The sequence below is a fragment of the Peromyscus maniculatus genome, chromosome 1 (assembly GCF_049852395.1).
Source record: "Peromyscus maniculatus bairdii isolate BWxNUB_F1_BW_parent chromosome 1, HU_Pman_BW_mat_3.1, whole genome shotgun sequence".
NCBI lineage: Eukaryota > Metazoa > Chordata > Mammalia > Rodentia > Cricetidae > Peromyscus > Peromyscus maniculatus.
The window spans coordinates 90,545,789-90,566,016 of record NC_134852.1 but is presented as its reverse complement, the minus strand read 5'-3'; the positions used below and the strand labels follow the sequence as shown (position 1 = coordinate 90,566,016).

The 20,228-nt window shown below is 44.0% G+C and overlaps 1 protein-coding gene across 4 annotated transcripts in view; it reads right to left on the bottom strand.

The window, feature by feature from the left end:
* Fanci (FA complementation group I) overlaps positions 1–20,228 on the bottom strand; it is a 57,866-nt gene that overhangs the window by 37,361 nt on the left and 277 nt on the right. For 2 of the 4 annotated variants that reach the window (XM_042278422.2, XM_042278426.2), the window contains exons 2-11: positions 16,534–16,636; positions 12,774–12,846; positions 11,270–11,400; positions 10,754–10,910; positions 10,617–10,674; positions 8,094–8,135; positions 6,871–6,994; positions 5,916–6,001; positions 3,089–3,215; positions 302–394 (exon numbers count right to left, since the gene is read on the bottom strand). In XM_042278422.2, coding sequence (XP_042134356.1) covers positions 302–394; positions 3,089–3,215; positions 5,916–6,001; positions 6,871–6,994; positions 8,094–8,135; positions 10,617–10,674; positions 10,754–10,910; positions 11,270–11,400; positions 12,774–12,846; positions 16,534–16,617 — 975 coding nt within the window. In that variant the 5' untranslated portion in view covers positions 16,618–16,636. Of the gene's footprint in view, positions 1–301; positions 395–3,088; positions 3,216–5,915; positions 6,002–6,870; positions 6,995–8,093; positions 8,136–10,616; positions 10,675–10,753; positions 10,911–11,269; positions 11,401–12,773; positions 12,847–16,533; positions 16,637–19,831; positions 20,226–20,228 lie in introns of those variants that run through there. The other 2 variants (XM_015994921.3, XM_015994972.3) reach the window with 2 other exon arrangements.

Here is a 20,228-nt window from a genome sequence, read left to right as displayed (position 1 = left end):
CAAGAACTTCATGCTTTCCTGGCTGACTGGCAGGGACAGTTCTGAGAGGGCTGCCATGAGACCTCTGCTCGAGGGCCCGCTGGGCTGGCTTTCTGGACTTGAGCGGGTTAGCGTGCTTCTACTCCACTCTACCATCTGGCTTTCTCGACGGGAAAGGAAGGTGTGCGCCAGGAATCTGAGGTTTCCGGCAGCTAGAACAGTGGTCTCTGCTGCTGGCCGGACAGGGAAGGACACTAACAGAAATGGGCTCCTGCATGCTTTCTCGTCAGCTCAGAAAGGACTGAAGTGTCGTTATAAGTACCTGCTCCTCAAATCTCTGTACTCTGGTCAGGGAGAGGAGAAGCGCGATGCTGAAGGGGCAGAAGCTCCTCCTGGAGTCCCCGTGCTGTCCGGCCTAGAATGAACCAGACGTCACGACACTTCACAAGCACAGCAAGACCCGCTCAAAAACAAGTTCAATAAACTGGGCGGTGGTGGCGCACGCTTTTAATCCCACACTAGGGAGGCAGAGGCAGGTGGATCTCTGAGTTCGAGGCCAGCCTGGGCTACAGAGTTCCAGGACAGTCAGAGGTACACAGTGAAACTGTATCTTGAAAAACCAAAAAAAAAAAAAAAAAAAGAGAGAGAGAGAGAAAATAGCAACAAAATGATGACTTTGAACACATAAAAAGTGAACAATGAACAGTCAGATGATGGAAGAGCTTTAAAACCTAACTGACGTCAAGGTCCTTAAGTACCTTTCCCACACAATGGACTCAGGGCTCCCAGAGGAAGTGGCTGGTATTCTGATTTGTCAAGGAAAGCACAGTAAACCTTGAATACCCTGCGCCACAAAAACGCCCCAAGACTGATGCCGCCACATCAAAAGGACACATAACCCAACTCGAGGAATCCAAACAGCCAAACTTAGGTAGCTCTGCGCTCAAAATAGATAACGACTGCCATGGATAATAGCAGAGCCGGTTTAAAGGCTTTTCTGACACTGACGACACACAAAACAATAGGAGAAATGTTTACAGAAGGCCAACAAATCTGCATTAATAGAATAAATGACACAATAGAAATTTTCTCAACTTTCCTGAGGGAGGATTGCCCCAGGTTTGAGGCAAACCTAGGATACAAGACAAGTTCTAGGTCAGCGAGGGCTACAAAGCAAGACCTAGCACGCAGAATTTTAAAAATTCTCCTTTGAATTCTCTACGAATCATTAACACGTGGAAAATCAAGTCTTAGTGTCTGCAGAGTTTAACTTGGACACAGCTGTACTATTTGTGTGTGTCTTGTCCAGGGCTGAGATCTTGCCACCACACTAATGCTGAGCAGCCGTGACAGGCCGTGAAGCCAGCAAACCTAAACGAGTCAGTATCTGTACACAGATCTGCTGGCCTCTGCAAGACAGGGGCCAAGAATTCTGAAGGGTCCTTGCTAAAAACACAATCCAGGCCCAAGAAAATAATCAGGTGAATCTTACAAAGTAGAACCCAAGGCAAACGGAGCTGGATGCTTTTAAAAAATTATGTAATGGAGAGGGAGAGGAAATGCTGTGGTTAAGAGCACCTGCTGCTCTTGCAGAGGACACAGGTTCAGTTCCCAGTACCCACATGGAGGCTGACAAACATCAGTTAACTCCTTCTCCAGGGGATCTGATGCCTTTTTCTGACCTCCTCTGGCACCGGGCACACATGTGGTACACATACATACATGCACACAAAACACTCACAAACACAGAATAATGTTAAAAAAAAATTAAAGAACACATTACAAAGATATATTTGCAACCAAAATAAAAGCCAAAATAAATAATATTTAAGGAATTATATTAGGCATAATAAATAAACCAATGTAATAACGTATTAAGCCTGAATAGATCATGGGGTGGAAGGAAAAACAGTTATATAGCAGCTATGAAAATCTAAGTTAGGATTACAGATTAAATCGTATTAAAGGAGTTAGTTAAAATTAAATTTGTAGGTGAGAGGATGTCACTGTGGTAACACGTCCATAGTCTCAGGAGACACACACTAAATGATTCAGACAACTAAAGGCTATGGTTTCTGCAATTTCCTGTGAAATGGTTCACAGCTGAAGAAGGTGTATGTGAGGCTTATAAACGTACTTAGTAATAAGTGAATCTAGGTGACGGGACCAGGTATTTTCTTGTTAGACTTTTATCTTTGCTTTGGGTTGGGGTTTTTTTTTTGTTTGTTTGTTTGTTTTTGTTTTTGTTTTCAGAATGAAAAGTTAGAGGAAGATAAGCATGGTGGTAGCATAAGCCTGTAATCTCAGCACTTGGAAGATAGAGGCGGAAAGATCAGGAGTTCAAAGCCAACCTCAGCTATAAAAGGAGCTTGAGGCCAGCCTATATACACAAACCCTATCTCAAAACAAAATTAATTAAAATTAAAATAATTTATTTTTCTACCTCACAGATATTTAATGATGAATAATTTAGCATCATAAAATTCTATGATATACTAGAAATAAGAAAAATCCCAATTCATAAATGGGAAAGCTGAAGCCAAAGATAAAAATTACTTCAGATATAAAGTTAGAATTAAACTGAGCTTCCTGCTGGATGTGGTGCGTACAGCTTTAATCCCAGCACTGGGGAGGCAGAGGTAGGCGTATCTCTGAGTTTGAGGCCAGCCTGGTCTACAGAGTGAGTTCTAGCACAATCAGGGATACATAGAGAAACCTTGTCTTGAAAAACAATAAATAAAATAAATAAACAATATAAATAAATAAATAGATAAGAGGCAAATGGTACAGATGTCTAACACATTGAGGACAAACAGCCAAAAGCCTTATGGCAGAGAGGGGGGCTTTGGAGAGAAAGTAAGGAAGACCAAGGCACCAGGGTAGCAGCTTAGCTTAGGTTCTGACCAGTGTAAGGAAGGTTTTTAAATGGAGCTTTTTGGCTTAGGATTGGGAAATAGCACACATATCTTCCACTTTCAAAGACAAAAGATCCTGCACACCCTGGATGTCCTGTACTTGCCCTTCTGGTCACGGACTGACAGGAAAGAGGCTTCAGTACAAGTGCCCTGTCTCATGGAGACCTGAAACCATCGTAAGAGCCGGCTGCTACCTTCAAGTGTTTCAGAAGTTCTCTGCCTAATTCACAGTCCAGTTTGATGGCAAACACGATGTGCAGAATGACGGTGCCTTCCACATGATACAGTTCATCTGCTGGGGTGGTAACGAGCTCCAACAACCTAGAAGATTCAACAACAAGGTCTAAGTCAGGGTTATAGAATGAGAGTGCTGGGACGAACAAGCATCCAACCGAAGCCGCAGAACCCAGTGGCGAGGAAACTTACACAAAGAACTGTCTACAGTCAGCCAGATTTCCACTTCTTTATCTCACACTCTCTTCCCAAGTAGAACCACATGCAGTCAGGCTCTGACCTCTCCTTGCCCACCAGTGCCATCTCACTATTCTTGTAAGGGTCACAGAGGACACCCACATGGCCCAAACCTACAGTCTCACCTGGCTACGTAGCCTACAATGGCCTTGAATTTGAACTCATGATCCATCTGCCTCGGCCCGCAGAGTGCAGAGATTATAAGCTGTGCCTAACAGCTGGTCTCCTTGTGCTCAGGGACACTGATGGATCTCAATGTTACCCCCCTTGCTAGCTCACCCTCCCTACCACTTGATCTTTAAATGCCGAGTATCTCAGAGCTGGTAGGCTTCTTCCTCTGCATATCTTCCCTAGGTAATTCCATCCTGTTCCCTGGCTTTAGTTCCCTCCCATTTATATGCATATGTATACTTACTTTTCAATGATTTTAAAATGTGTGTCACCTTATATATCAGTTCAGACTTTCACCTGCTCAATGCCCAAATGGGCTGCTAATATACATTGCAAGTCTAATGTGATCAGAACTGACCTCCTTACCGTCGGTGAAACCTGCTGTCAACCTTTCCTAAGTCAACACAGAGAACCACCTTCTCATCAACTGTGCAAGCCAAGTAACAAAGGTTACTACGGGCGGGAGCAGCTGATGGCACTAGACCAACAGCACGAACTCCGTAGCCAGGCCGCCTGGATGCAAATCCTTGCTGTTATTTTCTGGCTATACAACGCAGGATAATACCTGAATTTGTTTGTTTCTTGGTTTCGATATCCACAAAAAAGCATGTAAGGTTTACAGTATATGCACCTGGTACAAAATAAGCACTCTGTGCACTTGTTTTAAAAAGAAAACATCTGGGATTGGAGAGATTTCTCAATGGTTAAGGTACTAGATGCTCTTGCAGGGTGTTAGAATTCTGCCCTCACTGCAACCACATGACTGCACATGCGCAGTTCAGGAGTTAAGCAAAGGGTCTTGCGTCTTACTTCATCAGTCTGCACTGGCAACCACATGCACGTGGCGTGGTCACGCAATCAGCACATGCGTGGTGCATGCGTGGTGTAGCTTCACTGGGAGCCCTTAAAGAGCTGGATGCAGACCCCACCCTCTCTGCCCCCCCTCCCCCCACTCCCCGACCATCTTTCTCTCTGCCCTCTACACGTGCCCTTTCCCAGGCCTGGTTTCCCCCACCCCTCTTCTTCCTAATAAAGCTCTAAAACTAATACTGGGTTCTGTCATGAACGTGACCTTTCCACGCGGTAACCAGTGCTGTCACCAGTGCCGCTTATCATTCATTTCACAGGGGACCTGGGTTCAGTTCCCAGTACCAACATAGCAGCTCACAACCATCTGTAACTCAAGATCAGGGGATCCGATGCCATCTCTGGCCTCACCAGGTACTGCATGAACTTGGTGCATATACATACACTCAGGCACATACACATATATACATAAAATAAACATTAAAAAAAACCCACCAATTTTCTAAGATATGCCACACTGGGCTCTGCCTTTGTATTTATCCCCTACCTGAAAATGCTCTCCTCATCAACATATGGTGGTTCTTATCAGTCAGGCTCTGGTTAAAACAGAACCTTCCCAGAGATGTTTCCCAGACCCAATCTAAAGTAGCTATGCTGTCACTGACATATGATCCTTTCTATTTATCTTCGCACATGATGAACACTAAGATTTTCTCTTCTCACCAAAATTTAAGCTCCATAACAGCAAGAGCCTTGCTTGACTGGTTCATGGTTGTTGGTTATTTTTAACTCTTTTGGGGGGCTGCCACCCAGCTCCCAAATAAATCACACATGGAGGCGTATTCTAATTATAAATGCCTGGCTTTAGCTTGGCTTGTTTCTTGCCAGCTTTTCTTAACTTAAATTATCCCTGTCTTATCTTTTGCCTCCGGACTTTTGTTTTTCTCTATTTCTGTATACCTTTTTTTATTTCTTACTCTGTGGCTTGCTGTGTAGCTGGGTGGCTGGCCCCTGGAGTCCTCCTTTGTTCTCTTGCTCTTTCTTCTTCCCAGATTTTTCCTTCTATTTATTCTCTCTGCCTGCCAGCCCTGCCTATCCTTTCTCCTGCCTAGCTATTGGCCATTCATCTCTTTATTAGACCATCAGATGTTCTAGACAGGCACAGTAACACAGCTTCACAGAGTTAAACAAATGCAACATAAAAGAATGCAACACATCTTTGCATCATTAAAACAAATGTTCCACAGCATAAACAAATGTAACACATCTTAAAATAATATTCCACAACAGTTCATCACTATAGTCCCAAAGCCAATGCTACCCTCAGAGCAGACACTAAGCTGTTTGTTAATTTTCTTCTAATAAATAGATGTTAAACCTGCATCTTACAAGTTATTTTCCTGGAAGGGTGTGAAGAAGAGACTGAATTATTCTCCTACCTTCGTAACTGAGCAGGCAGAGGAAGGGGAGGAAGGGGTGAAAGCCAGGCTAACAACCACACTAAGGACTGAAATACACAGTGGGAAGGTAGATTTGTGAAAACGCGCTGCACTTCTAAACTGTAGTACTCACTCATCACCGCTCTGCTCCTTACTGTGCTGCGTATCCAGCTCACTGAAGAAGGCTATTATTCCATCCAGAACACTTCTTCTGCTCCCCTAGAAATATAAATTTAAATATAAATTTAAATAACTTACAACCTAGTGTCATGGTAATAATGTACAGAATACTTTCACATTGCAACAGAGTTTGAAATACTTCACAGTGCCAGGGAAACAGCTTGGCGGTAGAGTGTGTGCCTCGGGTGGCCAGCCCTAACTGAAATACTGTTGTGCTGACTTCCTCCTAAATAAAACATTTCATTCTGCAGGGAAGCTCCTTAAGCTCAGGCATAACGATGGGCAAAACTTCAGGAAGTCCCTGAAACTGAAGAGATACACTAAGTCCCACCCTCCTGAAACACATGTAAGCAGCAAGGACCGATGAGAGACACCGTCAGACCAGCAGAGCTGCCTGGAAGAGGCTCTCCAAGCTGCTGCACTGCCTCTCCAAGTGTGCAGAACGCTCCAGGAGTCCAGTTTCTGTGAGCTGTCACCCCTGCTGGGGTGGGCCTTTGGTGATGGGGTCTGAGTCATTCCTGCTCCCATAGGTAACTCTCCCCCAACACTCCTGAAAGCGACACCACTAAATAAAGCTTGTTGTTTCCCCACGGGGGCTTTGGGGGTATCCTCCGAGGATTGGTTGTTGGTTCTCTATCTGTTATGTCTGCTCACAACTCTCCAGGAATAGTGTCACACCACAAATAACGTGGTTTCTGTGCTCTTAGTGTACACGCTTTCTGATGTCTATTTCTTTTACTTTCACACACAAAAAATCATTTTCCCCCTGGCTGAAAAGTATGATCAAATCACCACAGATGAAATAAAAACATGTATGTCTTAGTATGAAAGCCAACAATCTGAAAAAGCTGAACAGGTACAGCTGCGTATGCCACAGAATTAAGGGGAAATAACTGTTTTATTTGTACCTTGGAGGAGAGAACCAGAAGCTGATAGACCAAGGGTGGTATTTCCTGGAGATTCAACTTTGAAAACATCGCCAAGACTTTCGTCACCACAAGCTCCATCTCTTCTGCTGCTAGATGGACATCCCTGTGGAGCAGAGATCGGAAGGTCTAGCCAGAGCCGAACTGCTTTGTTTTAAGAAATTAAATTCAGGGCTCTATAACAATCAAAATTCTATCAAACATTTTCTAAGAAATAAAATATAGGGACTAGGGAGATGTCTTAGTAGGGTAAAGCATTTACTATGCAAGACTGAGGACCAGGGCTTGGATCCCCAGGACCTGTCCCCTGTATCTCATCCAAGACAGGATCTCTGGACAAGCTGCCTGGTTAGAATGGCTGAATCAGTGAGCTACGGGGTAAGTGAGAGACTGTGTCTCAACACCTAAGGAGATGACCAAGGAGGGCACCAACATCAACCTCTGGCCCCCACATACACCACACTCACGACGTAAATACATGTAACAAAGACATGTACACATACGCGTGCCACACACCACAATAAACAAACAAACAAACAAACAAACAAACAAACGGCTGACAAGATGGCTCAATGGTTAAGAACAGTTGCTGTTCTTCCAGGCGACTGAAGTTTGGTTCCCAGCGCCCACGAGGAGCAGCTCACAACCACCTGTAACTCCAGCTCCAGGGGCTCTGACACCCACTTCTGGCCTCTGCAGGCCCTCACACACATGCACACATACAGAAATAATAAACAAGTCTTTAAATGAAATTTGGAATTAAAGAATAAAGTAGCTATTTACTACAGCTGTCCTCTTTGAGTTTTCTCCTATGAATAATCTTTTAAGAGAACCAACAAATGTATCTAAGCATCTCGAAAAGAAAATCATGTATTTAATAAACTAAGCCCAAAGAGAGGGAGGGGAAAGAATATCATAACAGAAAACAGAGGTACCATTGCTATTACTCAGAAAAAGAGTTTGAGCTCACTGTGTTTCAATTTCTTTTTGGTTTTTCGAGACAGGGTTTCTCTGTGTAGTTTTGGAGCCTGTCCTGGATCTCACTCTGTAGACCAGGCTGGCCTCAAACTCACAGAGATCCACCCGCCTCTGCCTCCCGAGTGCTGGGATTAAAGGCATGAGCTACCGCTGCCTGGTGGTGTTTCAGTTTCTTATAGATAAGTTGGCAAATCTTGATGTGAAGACAAAAAAAAAACAATGCTTACTTGAACATAGACGTGAGCTGGATCACGTGCCGCTGAGCCCATCTGGTTAAAGACATGAGGAAGAGTGAGTTTATTTCATTTTTCTCCTTTACATATAATTTTATAAAACTGATGAAGAAGAGGAAAGAGGTGGACATTTCAAGTTTGATTTTCATACTGGGAAGCAAGACAAAACAAATACAATTTGAAACAATAGCTGGGTGTGGTGGCCCTGAATCCTGGCACTTCAGAGGCAGCATGAAGACCTGAAGTTCAAGGTCATCCTCCCATACAGATCAAGTTCGAGGGCTACATGAGACCCTGCCTTTTTAAAAAACAAAGATGAATAAATAACTAACCTTTAACTTATCAGACTAAAAAAAAAAAAAAAATCAAAACAGATGATGAGGTTGATTCCTAGCACCAAAAACAAACCACTCTGATAACACCTAATACTGGTAAAATTATAGGAAGCAGTCACACTTTATATACATTTACAGAGTGTCCAAGTTATAACTTTAAAAAAGCACACACTCACAAATCACCCAATTTACCACTTGAAACAGTTTACATACAAACTTACAAGATGTCACTTAGGTATATAAACAGGTTACTGCAAACATTCTTTTATTTTTGTTTTTAAACAGAGAAAATATTTGAACCAGGACTGTTGACAGACCTATAATGGCAGGACTTCAGAGTCTCAGGCAGGAGGGTAATGAGTTTGAGGGCTGTATGTTGAAAGCCTATCTTTAGTAAAATAAATAAGATAGCTAGGCCTGATGGTGTACACCTGTAATCCCAGCACTTGGGAGCTGAGACTGAAAGAATAGCACAAACTGGAAGTTAGCCTGAGCTACACAGTGAGACCTTGTTTCAAAAACAAAACAGCCGGGCAGTGGTGGCGCACACCTTTAATCCCATCACTGGGAGGCAGAGACAGGTGGATCTCTGTGAGTTCTAGGCCAGCCTGGTCTACAGAGCGAGTTCCAGGGCAGGCTCCAAAGCTACACAGAGAAACCCTGTCTCAAAAAAATCAAAAACAAAAATCAAAGTGTTTCAAAAACAAATAAAATAATAAAACACAGATGAATTAGACATTCCTCTGCCTTAAGGATATCAGGACTCTCTAAATTATATTTAGAATACTATGCAGCTGCATTAAAACAAAGAGTCAAATAAACTGAAAGCATGTGCAGTTTTAGTATACCAAATTATCTTTCTTAAACATTTACTGCAAACCAAATGGTGTTATGATAGTATATTGTTATTATTATTACTTGGTTTGGAAAAATATTAAATATATAAATTACTATCCTAGCATAATTATATTTATATATTATATATTGACATAGTAGTTATATGTAATTATATATAAAATTATATATAATATAAAATATATAATATTCTTATATCATTATTGTTATTATTTGGTTTGGAAATGATATTAAGTAATTAAATTTTTATTTGGTTTGGAAGATTTAGAGGAAGAGAAAAGCCAGGCCTTTTGAGCTAAGCGTGGCAGTCAGCAGGCAAACACATGGTCAACAGCACTGGGGAGCTTTAGGGAGTGAGAACGCCCAGTGTCTGGGAAAGCAGGCCCAGGCTTTGTCAGTAATGCGCTCTCTCTCTCTCTCTCTCTCTCTCTCTCTCTCTCTCTCTCTCTCTCTCTCTCTCTCAGAAAAGCTAGTAAGCAACAGCAGCACTAATAGTAGAAACCAGACAAGGGACTGTTTATTCCATTTTCTGAGACAGGGCCGAATGTAGCTCAGGTTGCTCTTAAACTTGCTACACAGCCAAGATGACTTTGTGTTCCCGATCCTCCTGCCTCCACCTCCCACATGCTGGGATTAGAGGCACACGCCACCATGCCCGGCTCTTTTGGTGGTATATTATAAACAACAGTTAACAAAACAGACAAGGAAGTTTATAAACACGGCCAGGGATCACAGCACTCTATAATGCCAGCTCTCAGAAGGCAGAGGCATGAAGATCGTAAGTTCAAAGACAGCCTAAGCTACACAGTGAAATCCAGTCTCAAAATAACAAAATCATCTAGATGTGTGTGCCTGTGTGTGTGTACACATGTGCGTGCGTGTGTGTGTGTGTGTGTGTGTGTGTGTGTGTGTGTGTGTGTGTATGTGTGTGTGTGTGTATGCGTGCGTGTGCAGTGTGCCTGTGCCTGTGCCTGTATGTGAGAGACAAAGACCCAGAAGGGACTATCTGAGGAATGGAGCGAGGCAGGAAGTGGAGAGTAGAACAGTGGAGAAGGGTATTAATATAGAGCTAACTAAAGATAATGACATGCATGAAAATGCCATAATAAAACTCATTACTTTATATCCTAATTTTTAAAAACTAGTTTTAAAAAAAAGAAACCTATTAATTTGTATAATTAACTCCCCAAAAATGTTAAAAACAAAACAAAATTCCTCAACAGCAACAATAAAAAAACACTTTACAAATGTCAATTCCTGAAATGAATCATTGTCAGGCTTTTGGCCACATGAGTCCTGACAGACTCCCACACGTTTAGAGACTCACCTGACAGAACACAGGCTGTCAATCAACTGCCTCTTATGTTCTTCTCCATTCAAATCACCTAAAAACACAAAATGGATGGAGAGACTGACCGCATAATGTGAAAAAAGAAAAAGTCACTAGAGCCGGAAGGACATTACCTTTCCCACAAGCCAGCACCTCCTTTTTGGTAGCCAAGGCAGTGAGAATGATGGGCAATAACTCCAAAGATTTCCCATTCACCAGGCTGTCCTCTCTGATGGCGCCAACAAACTCATTGGCTAATTCAACAAGTAACGGGCCTGGAAAATGGTGAACCTGAAAGGTCAAGGACAAAGAAAATCTTAAGCAGGAATCCAATGTCTGAAGCCTTTCTGTGGAATAAGTGTATCGCTGAAATACTAAACAGACATGGCCTCCCACAACAGGCGCTATCAGGGATTCATGGAATCACACTATTCTGTTCCACACTTGTAACTGTAAGGGACCTCGAAGGTTAGTCCTCCATCAACCCCTCACTGCTTTCAAGACCTACAAGGAGATCTGCATCCTGGTACCAGAAGGTGAGCACAATCTACGGGGTTTATACCTTCCTGGCCCCCGTGTAAGCCACAGGCCTCCTCCCCGAGTGGGACCTATGCTAAGTTTGGCACTGAGCATTACCTCCTCCATCTTACCTCCAGCATTAGCAATCCTATGATCTCAGAGGCTACTTCCTGCTGCAAATCTCCTGATTCAACCAACTGGATACAGCAACAATATATCTTCAATCTCCTGAGGGCGCCATCTTCGTCCGAGCAGGGGGAGCCTTGGTGTTTTAAACAGGTGTCCAGAACAAAGGAAGAAGAAACAAAGTGCCAGGGTGAGCAGGAAAATCAAACAAGCCTGCAACGCAATACTGAAGCGGAATAACGGTGTTTTCAACAGCAACACAAGGGGCGTGGGAGAAGAACTCGGTTTAGACAAAGCGAAAGGACTAAAGCGTCACCTTCCGCTCCACTGATTTACTTTATTACACAGTGCAGCGATTTGGGAAGAGGGCTTCACTTATCCAAGTTTAATGCTTTATGTCAGAGACATTATCACCAGGTTATGTCACCAGAGTGATAAGGACAGCGGAAATCCATCTCTTCCATAAATAAGGTACAAGAGTGAGTACCAACAAAAGGAGCCAAATTCAATCAAGAAATGAGCCAAAGACTCAACCAAAGGAGGCCCTATGTAAAAAAATACAACTTGACATAGCGGAACACTCCCTTATACCAGTGTTTGGGAAGTGGAGGCAGGAGACTGGAGCTCAAGGTCATCCTGAACTACATCAGTTTAAGGCCAGCCTGGGCTAAATGAGACTTTGTCTCAAAAATTAAAACAAAGAAGGGTAATTCCAGGCAGTCGATTTTTATAAAGGTGTCGAATCGGGGCAAGGGGTAAAGTCAGAGCTCTACCTCACAACATACACAAAAGTCAGTTCGAGACAATCGAAGCTGTTTCTAAGAGCAAAGCCAAGCCTGGTCGAGTGCCGCACACTGGAATTCCAGTACTCTGGAGACTGAAGCAGGAGTAGGTATTTGAGGCTGGGCTGGGCATGCTGGGGCACACTTTTAATCCCAGCACTCAAAAGAGGCAGGTGGATCTCTGTGAGTTCAGGGCCAGCCTGGTCTACATAGCAAGTTCCAGACTAGTTGGAGCTACATAATAAGATACTGACTCAAAATAAACAAACAAACAAACAATAAATAAATAAACAACTTTTTAAAAAAATTCTACCACAATTTATAAAACCAATCTGAGTCAAAATGAACATAGAGTTCATTTTGCTCAAGAGAGTGACACAGACGTACTACACTGGGAATGAAGGTTCTGGGTGAGGTATGCAAGGTCCTCCACTATTCACACCCAGAGCCCCCTAGCCCCGGGGCATGCTCGACACATCTCATTCTCGCCCCACAATCCTAGAAGACTGAGTAAACACAGCAGAGGGCACTCTTTACAGGCCCCAGTCGGCAACACAATCTCAGGTTGCCCTTCCGATTCCCTTCAGAAAAGAGTCCCAGCATCACCCCGAGGAGAGCCCCGCCTTAGCGGATTCTGTAGGCTCTCCTGGGCCTTCAGACAGTAGAAATACCAGCAATGGCACCCAGAGTCAAGCGTCTACCGAGGGGTACACGGAGAAGGAATCACCTTTGAAGATGGCTCTCAGGAATGCTCCCACGGCTCTTCCTTTCACTGCTTGACTCTGAAGGAGATGAGTCAACTGCAACCAAGGGGAGAGAACCATTACAATCTCCCGACCGGCTCCTCTACCCACATGACCTCAGTGTGCAGAGGAAAACAGGCGCTGCCAGGTCCCGGTCAGACGCTAAAACCCACGAGCACTCCCTTCTCATTCTGATATGGCAGGAAGAGCTCAAGAATCCTGGACCGCCGAGACTAAGCTAGCCAGGAAGAGGGACGCCTGAAATCCCAGGACTTCGGGTTGAAGCAGGGGGACATCCGTGAGTTCTGGGCCAGCCTAGCATACATAGCAACTGCAAGGCCAGCAAGAAGCCAGAGTAAAACTTCTAAAAAATAATAAAGACTAGGGCTGGGGGATGTAGCCCCAGTTGGTAAAACACCTGCTTAGAATGCATAAGACTCTGGGTTCAAACTCTTGTACTCCAGAAACTGGGTGTAGAGGCGCACACCTATAATCCCAGTGTTCTTGAGATAGAGGCAGGGGATCAGAAGTGTAAGGTTATCCTTGGCTACGCAGGCGTTCAGGATCAGCTTGGGCAAGAGACCCTGTTTAAACAAACAAACAAACAGACAGACAGACAGACTAGTAGCTATTCAGAAATTTAGAGCCAGATATGGTACCAGCTCATGTCTATCGTCCCAGCATTTGGGAGCTGAGGCAGGAGCTCGAGGTCTATCTCCATTACAGAGTAAGACTTTGTCTCAAAATCCCAAAGTGGGTAGCAGTCATTCTACAAATATTTATCAACTCCTTCATTAGCACTGAGTACTTTGGCATGATTTAGAGACATCATCCATCAACAATTATTTCTAATGCATGCACTTTTTCAGAGAACAATGTAAGGCTGGACAAACAGACATGGTCATTTGCCTCAGAGTTTATGAGAAAGGGAAAGAATGACAGAAGAATTTAAAAAAAAAATTTGTCACGATGACGAACAAGTAGCTGAGATAGACAATAGCTGGAGGGGAGGGAGGCAACAGCAGCTAGGCAGTCAGACCTTCTGAGGTGGGAAACATTTAAGCCGAGAGCGGGCAGGTAAGAGCTGGCTATACACAGAGAGATAGAGAGAGGCGTCATCGTATTAAGGTCCCAAAGGAGCAAGCAGTCAGTATGCTTGAGGACCTGAGAAAAGACCAATGTATCGGCTGAATGGTAAAGAAGGAAAAGAGCAGAAAGTAACCCTGGAGATATAGGCAAGGACCAGAGTAAGAAGACTCCCACAGGCCACCGTAGGAAGCTTAGGTTTCATCTCAGTGCCAGAGAAGTTCCTGAAGTAAAACAGGTGATACTTCTCAGGAAGAACTTCTTAGGTTGTGGGGACTGACGCGGGAAGACTGAGTGACTGTGTAAAGAGCAGATGAGGTCCTGAGTGAATGTATATTGTTGACATGGCCCAGCCATGTTAAGGACCAAGACCGTGGACCCATGGGAAAATGGCAGAGCCTTTCCGCCACATTCGGCTCAGAAAGGCAGAACATTCCTCTGGTCTAAGTACAAGTGTTTACGAATGATTGACCAGTGTGTGCAAAAACTAGCACCTGCGGCTTCCTCCTCAATGTCCGCAGCTTGAGACTGCTCGCTTACAGACGCCTCCTGTGGAGACAGCTGGTTCCCGCCCTCTGTGCTGCACACAGTGAACACAGTGAGGTTCCAGGCTGCTGCAGGAGTTGGCACCACTCCATTGGCGCGTGCACAGCCCACCAGCGTTTCTGTGTGTGTCTGTGGTTTCTTTAGTAAGTCTGTTCTTTCTTCAATCCCCCGACGCCCCTAGTCGGGGTTCCGGGAGCAAGCCATGCAGGTCATGGCAAAATGATGAGAAATTAAGGCCCAGAACAGATCACCACAGCCCTGGAAGGAGAGTCACCCATGCCAGAGCCCTGACCTGGACTTCTGGTACCCAGAATCAGGAAATAAACTGTTATTATTTAAGCCATTCAGTCTGAGGTCCTTTATAGCAGCAGCCTTAGTACACTAATATATAGGAAATAGGAAAAAGGAGATAGATTCAAGACATAGTTGAGAGCTAAAAATAGAAATATATATATATATATATATATATATATATATATATACACACACATAAATATAGTTTGGAGGTAAAGGAGAGGCAGAGTGATGCAGAAAAAATGTCAACGAAGAAGCCTTAATTTCAGACTTAAGCAACTAACTGGAAGGTTAAGGTGGTGTCTAATGAAAACGGTGAAATCTGGGCTTTAGTAAGCACCTAAGTAACCCAGAGGGCTACTAAAGCACTCTGCTGAGCTCCACCCAGTTTCTGAGGCAGGTGGTCTCTTATAGAGCTTAGGACCTCTACTCTGAGATATAAGGGCCAAATGCCAAGTAGACAACTAGGTCATTATTTGTTTCAATTTTATACTCATGGATTTACAGTGAAGATTTGGACACTGGTTTTCTTTTACCAGTAATTTAAAAGAGATTGTTCTGTGGCTGGAGAGATGGCTCAGAGGTTAAGAGCACTGACTGCTCTTCCAGAGATCCTGAGTTCAATTCCCAGCAACCACATGGTGGCCCACAAACATCTACAGTAAGATCTAGTGTCCTCTTCTGGCATGCATACATGACTACATAATAAAAATTTTTTAAAATGATTTTTCTGCCCACTAACTTATTCTCTTCAAAGAAAAACATAAATGGAGACACATCAACAAGTAAACTAATGCTTCTCGTCCATAACTATAGCATCTATCTATGTAGCTTCAAACAGGACTGTTCTGTGGACTACAAACGCATATTGATTTGGGTGCTGGAGGGGCGGCTCAGTGGTTAACACTGCTTACTATTCTTCCAGAGGTCCCAGGTTTGATTCCCAGCACCCACATGGTTGCTCACAACCATTTATCACTCCAATTCTAGGAGATCTGGGCACCAGGCATGCACACAGTACACATACATACATACAGGCAAAATACTCACACACAGAATGAAAAAATTAAAAATAAAAAAGTATACTGACTTGTATATACTCAGCTGCAAAGGCAATCTAAGGTTATTTCAAATTTAAAACGTATTATAAATGGCTTTCGTTGTCCTTTTTATTCTCAGCACTTGATTTCATTCTTTGTTTGTTTGTAGTGTTGGGGACTGAACCCAAGGCCTGTGCACACCGAGCGAATCTTCTACCACCGAACTGCACCCCAGCCCTTTTTCTTTCTTTCTTTCTTTCTTTCTTTCTTTCTTTCTTTCTTTCTTTCTTTCTTTCTTTCTTTCTTTCTTTCTTTCTTTCTTTCTTTCTTTCTTTCTTTCTTCTCTCTCTCTCTCTCTCTCTCTCTCTCTCGCTCTCTCTCTCTCTCTCTCTCTCTCTCTCTCTCTCTCTCTCTCTCTTTTTGGTTTTTCGAGACAGGGTTTCTCTGTGTAGCTTTGCGCCTTTCCTGGAACTCACTTGGTAGCCCAGGCTGGCCTCAAACTCACAGAGATCCGCCTGGCTCTGCCTCCCGAGTGCTGGGATTAAAGGCGTGCACCACCACCGCCCAGCTCCCAGCCCTCTTTCTACTTTTTACTTAGTCCAGGCCGGACATGAACTTGCAATCTTGCCAGTTTCCCCGATGGCAGGATTGCAGCAGCTCACAGCTCAGTGTCTATCTCCTGGAGGGAGGGGCCTCAGTGTACCCCTGCGGCCCTGCACTGGCTGCTCTCTTTCCCACTCACACGTCAAGTGTGGCCTTTGCTTCTAGCAGTACTCACATCATCAGTTTTCAGGGTTTGAAGAAATTCCTGCAGTTTATCTGTTGTTTTATCTGTTGCTAGAGACAAGATTTTCAGGTCCATTGTTGCTCATATCACAGAACTGTAAGAAAAAGGAAAAAAAGGTCACAGCTGGAAGCTTCTAGAAGTAATTCATACCGGTTACAGACAACACTGTAGTGTTCAGCAGATGGAAACCTCAGGTAAGATGATGATGCCTGGGGCTGAAGAAGTGGCTCAGTGGTTAAGAATACCGGCTGCTTTTCCAGAGGACACGAGTTCAATTCCCAGCACCCACATGGCAGCTCACAACTGTTTGTAACTCCAGTTCCAGGGGATCTGATGCCTTTACATCAATGCCCATAAAATAAATTTAAATAATTTATTTAAAAAAAAAAAAAGAAGATGATGATGCTTATCCTAATCAAGTCTTACGAATTCCCTACAACTCTGGACATGGTTTCAGAGTTTCTGCATATTTTACCATCTATTCAACATAATGCTTAAAACCAAAATAGCACTGAGCTATATATCAGATATATTGTAAAACTATAGGACTATATAAACATACAATAAAAATACTGTTGGACAAATGAATAAACTAACAGCATCATAAATGATAAGTACCAATTAAATGGTATAAAAAAAAAACAAGTAAGGCTGAAGATGTAGCTCAGTGGGACAGTGCTTGTCTAGCATGCAGAAGGCCCTGGGTTCAATTCCCATGCCATAAAAACGGGGAAAAAAAGAGAGAGAGCAGAGAAGTGTGTGTGTGTGTGTTAGAGATCACATGCACTAGCTGGTTAGCTCACACCTGGAGAGGGAGAGGCAGGATTAGGAATTCAAGGCCAGCCCTCAGTTACACAGGCAGTTTGAGGCCAACCCTGGCTACAAGAGATTCTGTCTCAACAAACCACAGAACAAAAACACGTGAGAAGCTAACAACACTAAAAAATGTTTTCAGAAAAATAGTCAGAACTGGAAATTAAGAAACGAAATGTAGGTAGCCAAGACGACCAGATAGTCTACAATAGTGGGAAGGAGGATACCATAAACAAAGGCAGGCGTGTGTGTGTGTGTGTGTGTGTGTGTGTGTGAGCTGAAAGGCGGATTTGGGAATGTAAGTAGCGTGGCCGGCCAAGGAGAGCAGCAAGGCTTGAGAGAGGCTGAGAAGAAACGTGATCTCAAGTGTCAGTTAAGGAACTTAGATTTACTGACAGCTACCAAAAGTCCTTGAGTGACAGAGTCTGACGAGACTGGAAACAGTCTTTGGGGCAACTGAACATCAAATTATTGTGCAAATCAAACTAGGAAGGGAATATGGAGAAAGAAGAAACTGACAGGCAACCTCGACACTGTTTTAGTGCTAAAGATAAAAGGCCTGTGTAGAGTGTGAACTGTGTGGTGGAAGAGATGAATGCAGGCACATCAGACACAGTCCTGAGTAACAGGGAAGTGAAGAGGAAAATGCAGACTGCAGGGGGGAATAACCCTCCTGTTTCTCCTCTCCCTCCTGCTTCTCATCCTCAAATACAGTACCATCAGCCACTCAGCCCAAAACCCCGGGCAAATTCTTAGGAACTCAGCCTTCATCCCCCATATCCACTACCAAGTCCTATCAACGTCATCCCCTGAACATCTCTCAAATCTGGCAGCATCTCTCCACCTCTGTTCTAAGTAACATTACTTCAAAGCCACCAGCATCTCCCACTGAACCATCCCAGAGGTATTTTAACCTGTCCTCCTCTACACAGCAACGACATATTTTTAAAAACAAAAAAACAAATTATACATTTTCCTTCCAATCTATCCTTATCTTAAAAGTGGTTTTCCAGCCAGGCAACGGTGGCTCACCCCTCTAATCCCGTCACTTGGGAGGCAGAGGCAGGCAGATCTCTGTGAGTTCAAGGCCAGCCTGGTTTACAGAGTGAGTTCCAGGACAGCCAAGGGCTACATAAATGAGACACTATCTCAAACACACACACACACACCTGTGTTAAAACTTTATTATAGCCAGGTAGTGGTATCGCAGGCCTTTAATCTCAGCACTTAAGAGGCAGAGCCAGGTGGATCTCGGTGAGTTCGAGGCCAGCCTGGTCTACAGAGTGAGATCCAGGACAAGCACCAACACTACACGGAGAAACCCTGTCTCGAAAAACAAAAACAAAAACTTTATTATAGAGAACTAGTAAATAAGAAAAAAAATCACAGAAAGAAATTAACCAGACTCAAAGTCTATACATCACAATGAACTTCTATACAATTAGAAGAACCATTCTAAAGCTGTGGAACTTCACACTGAATTTTGCACCTTCTCTATCAAATATGTTTTTATGCACTTACCCTCCACCCAAACCAGAAAACCATATATTAGAGTTTAAACTAGGTGAGAAGAAAGGGCTGACTGCAGGTAATGGACATTTGAGTCATGAAAAAGTTTTACCACTGTATTCTAAACACAATGAATTGTTTTCTGTCCTTCAAAGCCCCAAGGTCCTGTTATTGGCCCTTATAAATGATTTCTCATCTGAAACAAAATAAATACCCACTCTTCCATCCTTGCTCTCTAACCACTCAATTTCTACAAAACCTTCAGACCTCAGCTCAGCCCACACTCTCTTAGATGCTGGGGTTAAATGTTCTGCATTACATCCTCCAAAAGCACCAATAAAATTCCTTCCACAACGTTACCAATTTAGGCTGGCCTTGAACTTCCAAGTGCTAGGATTAAAGGCCTGTGCCACCACCACCTGTTCCAACTTTTAATACTACATTTTAAATTAATGGCTAGGTCTCCCACTGGTCTACAACTCCATGAGTGTATCCAGTTTTTTTTATTATTGTTATCTTGAGCACAGTATCAAGCTTATTAAGGACCTAACAAAATATCTGATGTGAGCTAAAGGATGTCGCTAAGTTCGTAGAGGGCTTGCTTAGCAGGGTGTGACGACAAGCCACCCCAAGACTGTGTAAACCTGGCATGGTAATGCATGCCTGGAATCCAAGCACTCAGGTGGAGACAAGATCAGAAGTTCAAGGTCATCCTCGGCTACATAAGACCCTGGCTTTAAAAAAAAAAAAACGAACGAAAGGGAAAAAGAAACAGAAACTATAAAACGAGGCAGCTAATGCATATTTTTCTATCCCAACTTCTGAATACAGTGCCGAAAATATACTAAGCATTTAGTGAAGATTGGGTGTTCGTTTTGTACGTTAGAATAAACACTATATACATGGAAAAAAAACAAAACACGACTCTGGTGGGGGTTGTTAGCTTCTGGAGCTCCATTCTACTCACGTGTGCGCCGCTGAGCAGCCTGCCTATCTACCCTACGCAGTGTCACTGGCCTGTCTTCCCACTGGCACTGGGCTCCACGCGCGACAGCGGGCTCGGGGACGTCCCAGCCGGGCAGGACCAAATCGGGAGGGCTAAGCGGGGCGCGCCCGGGAGACACCCGCCAAAGCTGAGGCACCCGACCCCAGCGCGGGCACCAGGCACGGCGGGACGCCACGTCGCAAGGACACCCGCCCGACCCCACGAGCCCACGTGCCCCCGCCCCGGGTGCGCAGACCCTCGACAGTCACCTTAACCCCGCCGCAGGCTCCTTCCAAAATTCCCGCTCAACCCCACGCAGACGCACTTCCGTCGCCCAGAGCAACAGGTCCCGCCCCCGCGGCTCATTTCCGACTCCCTA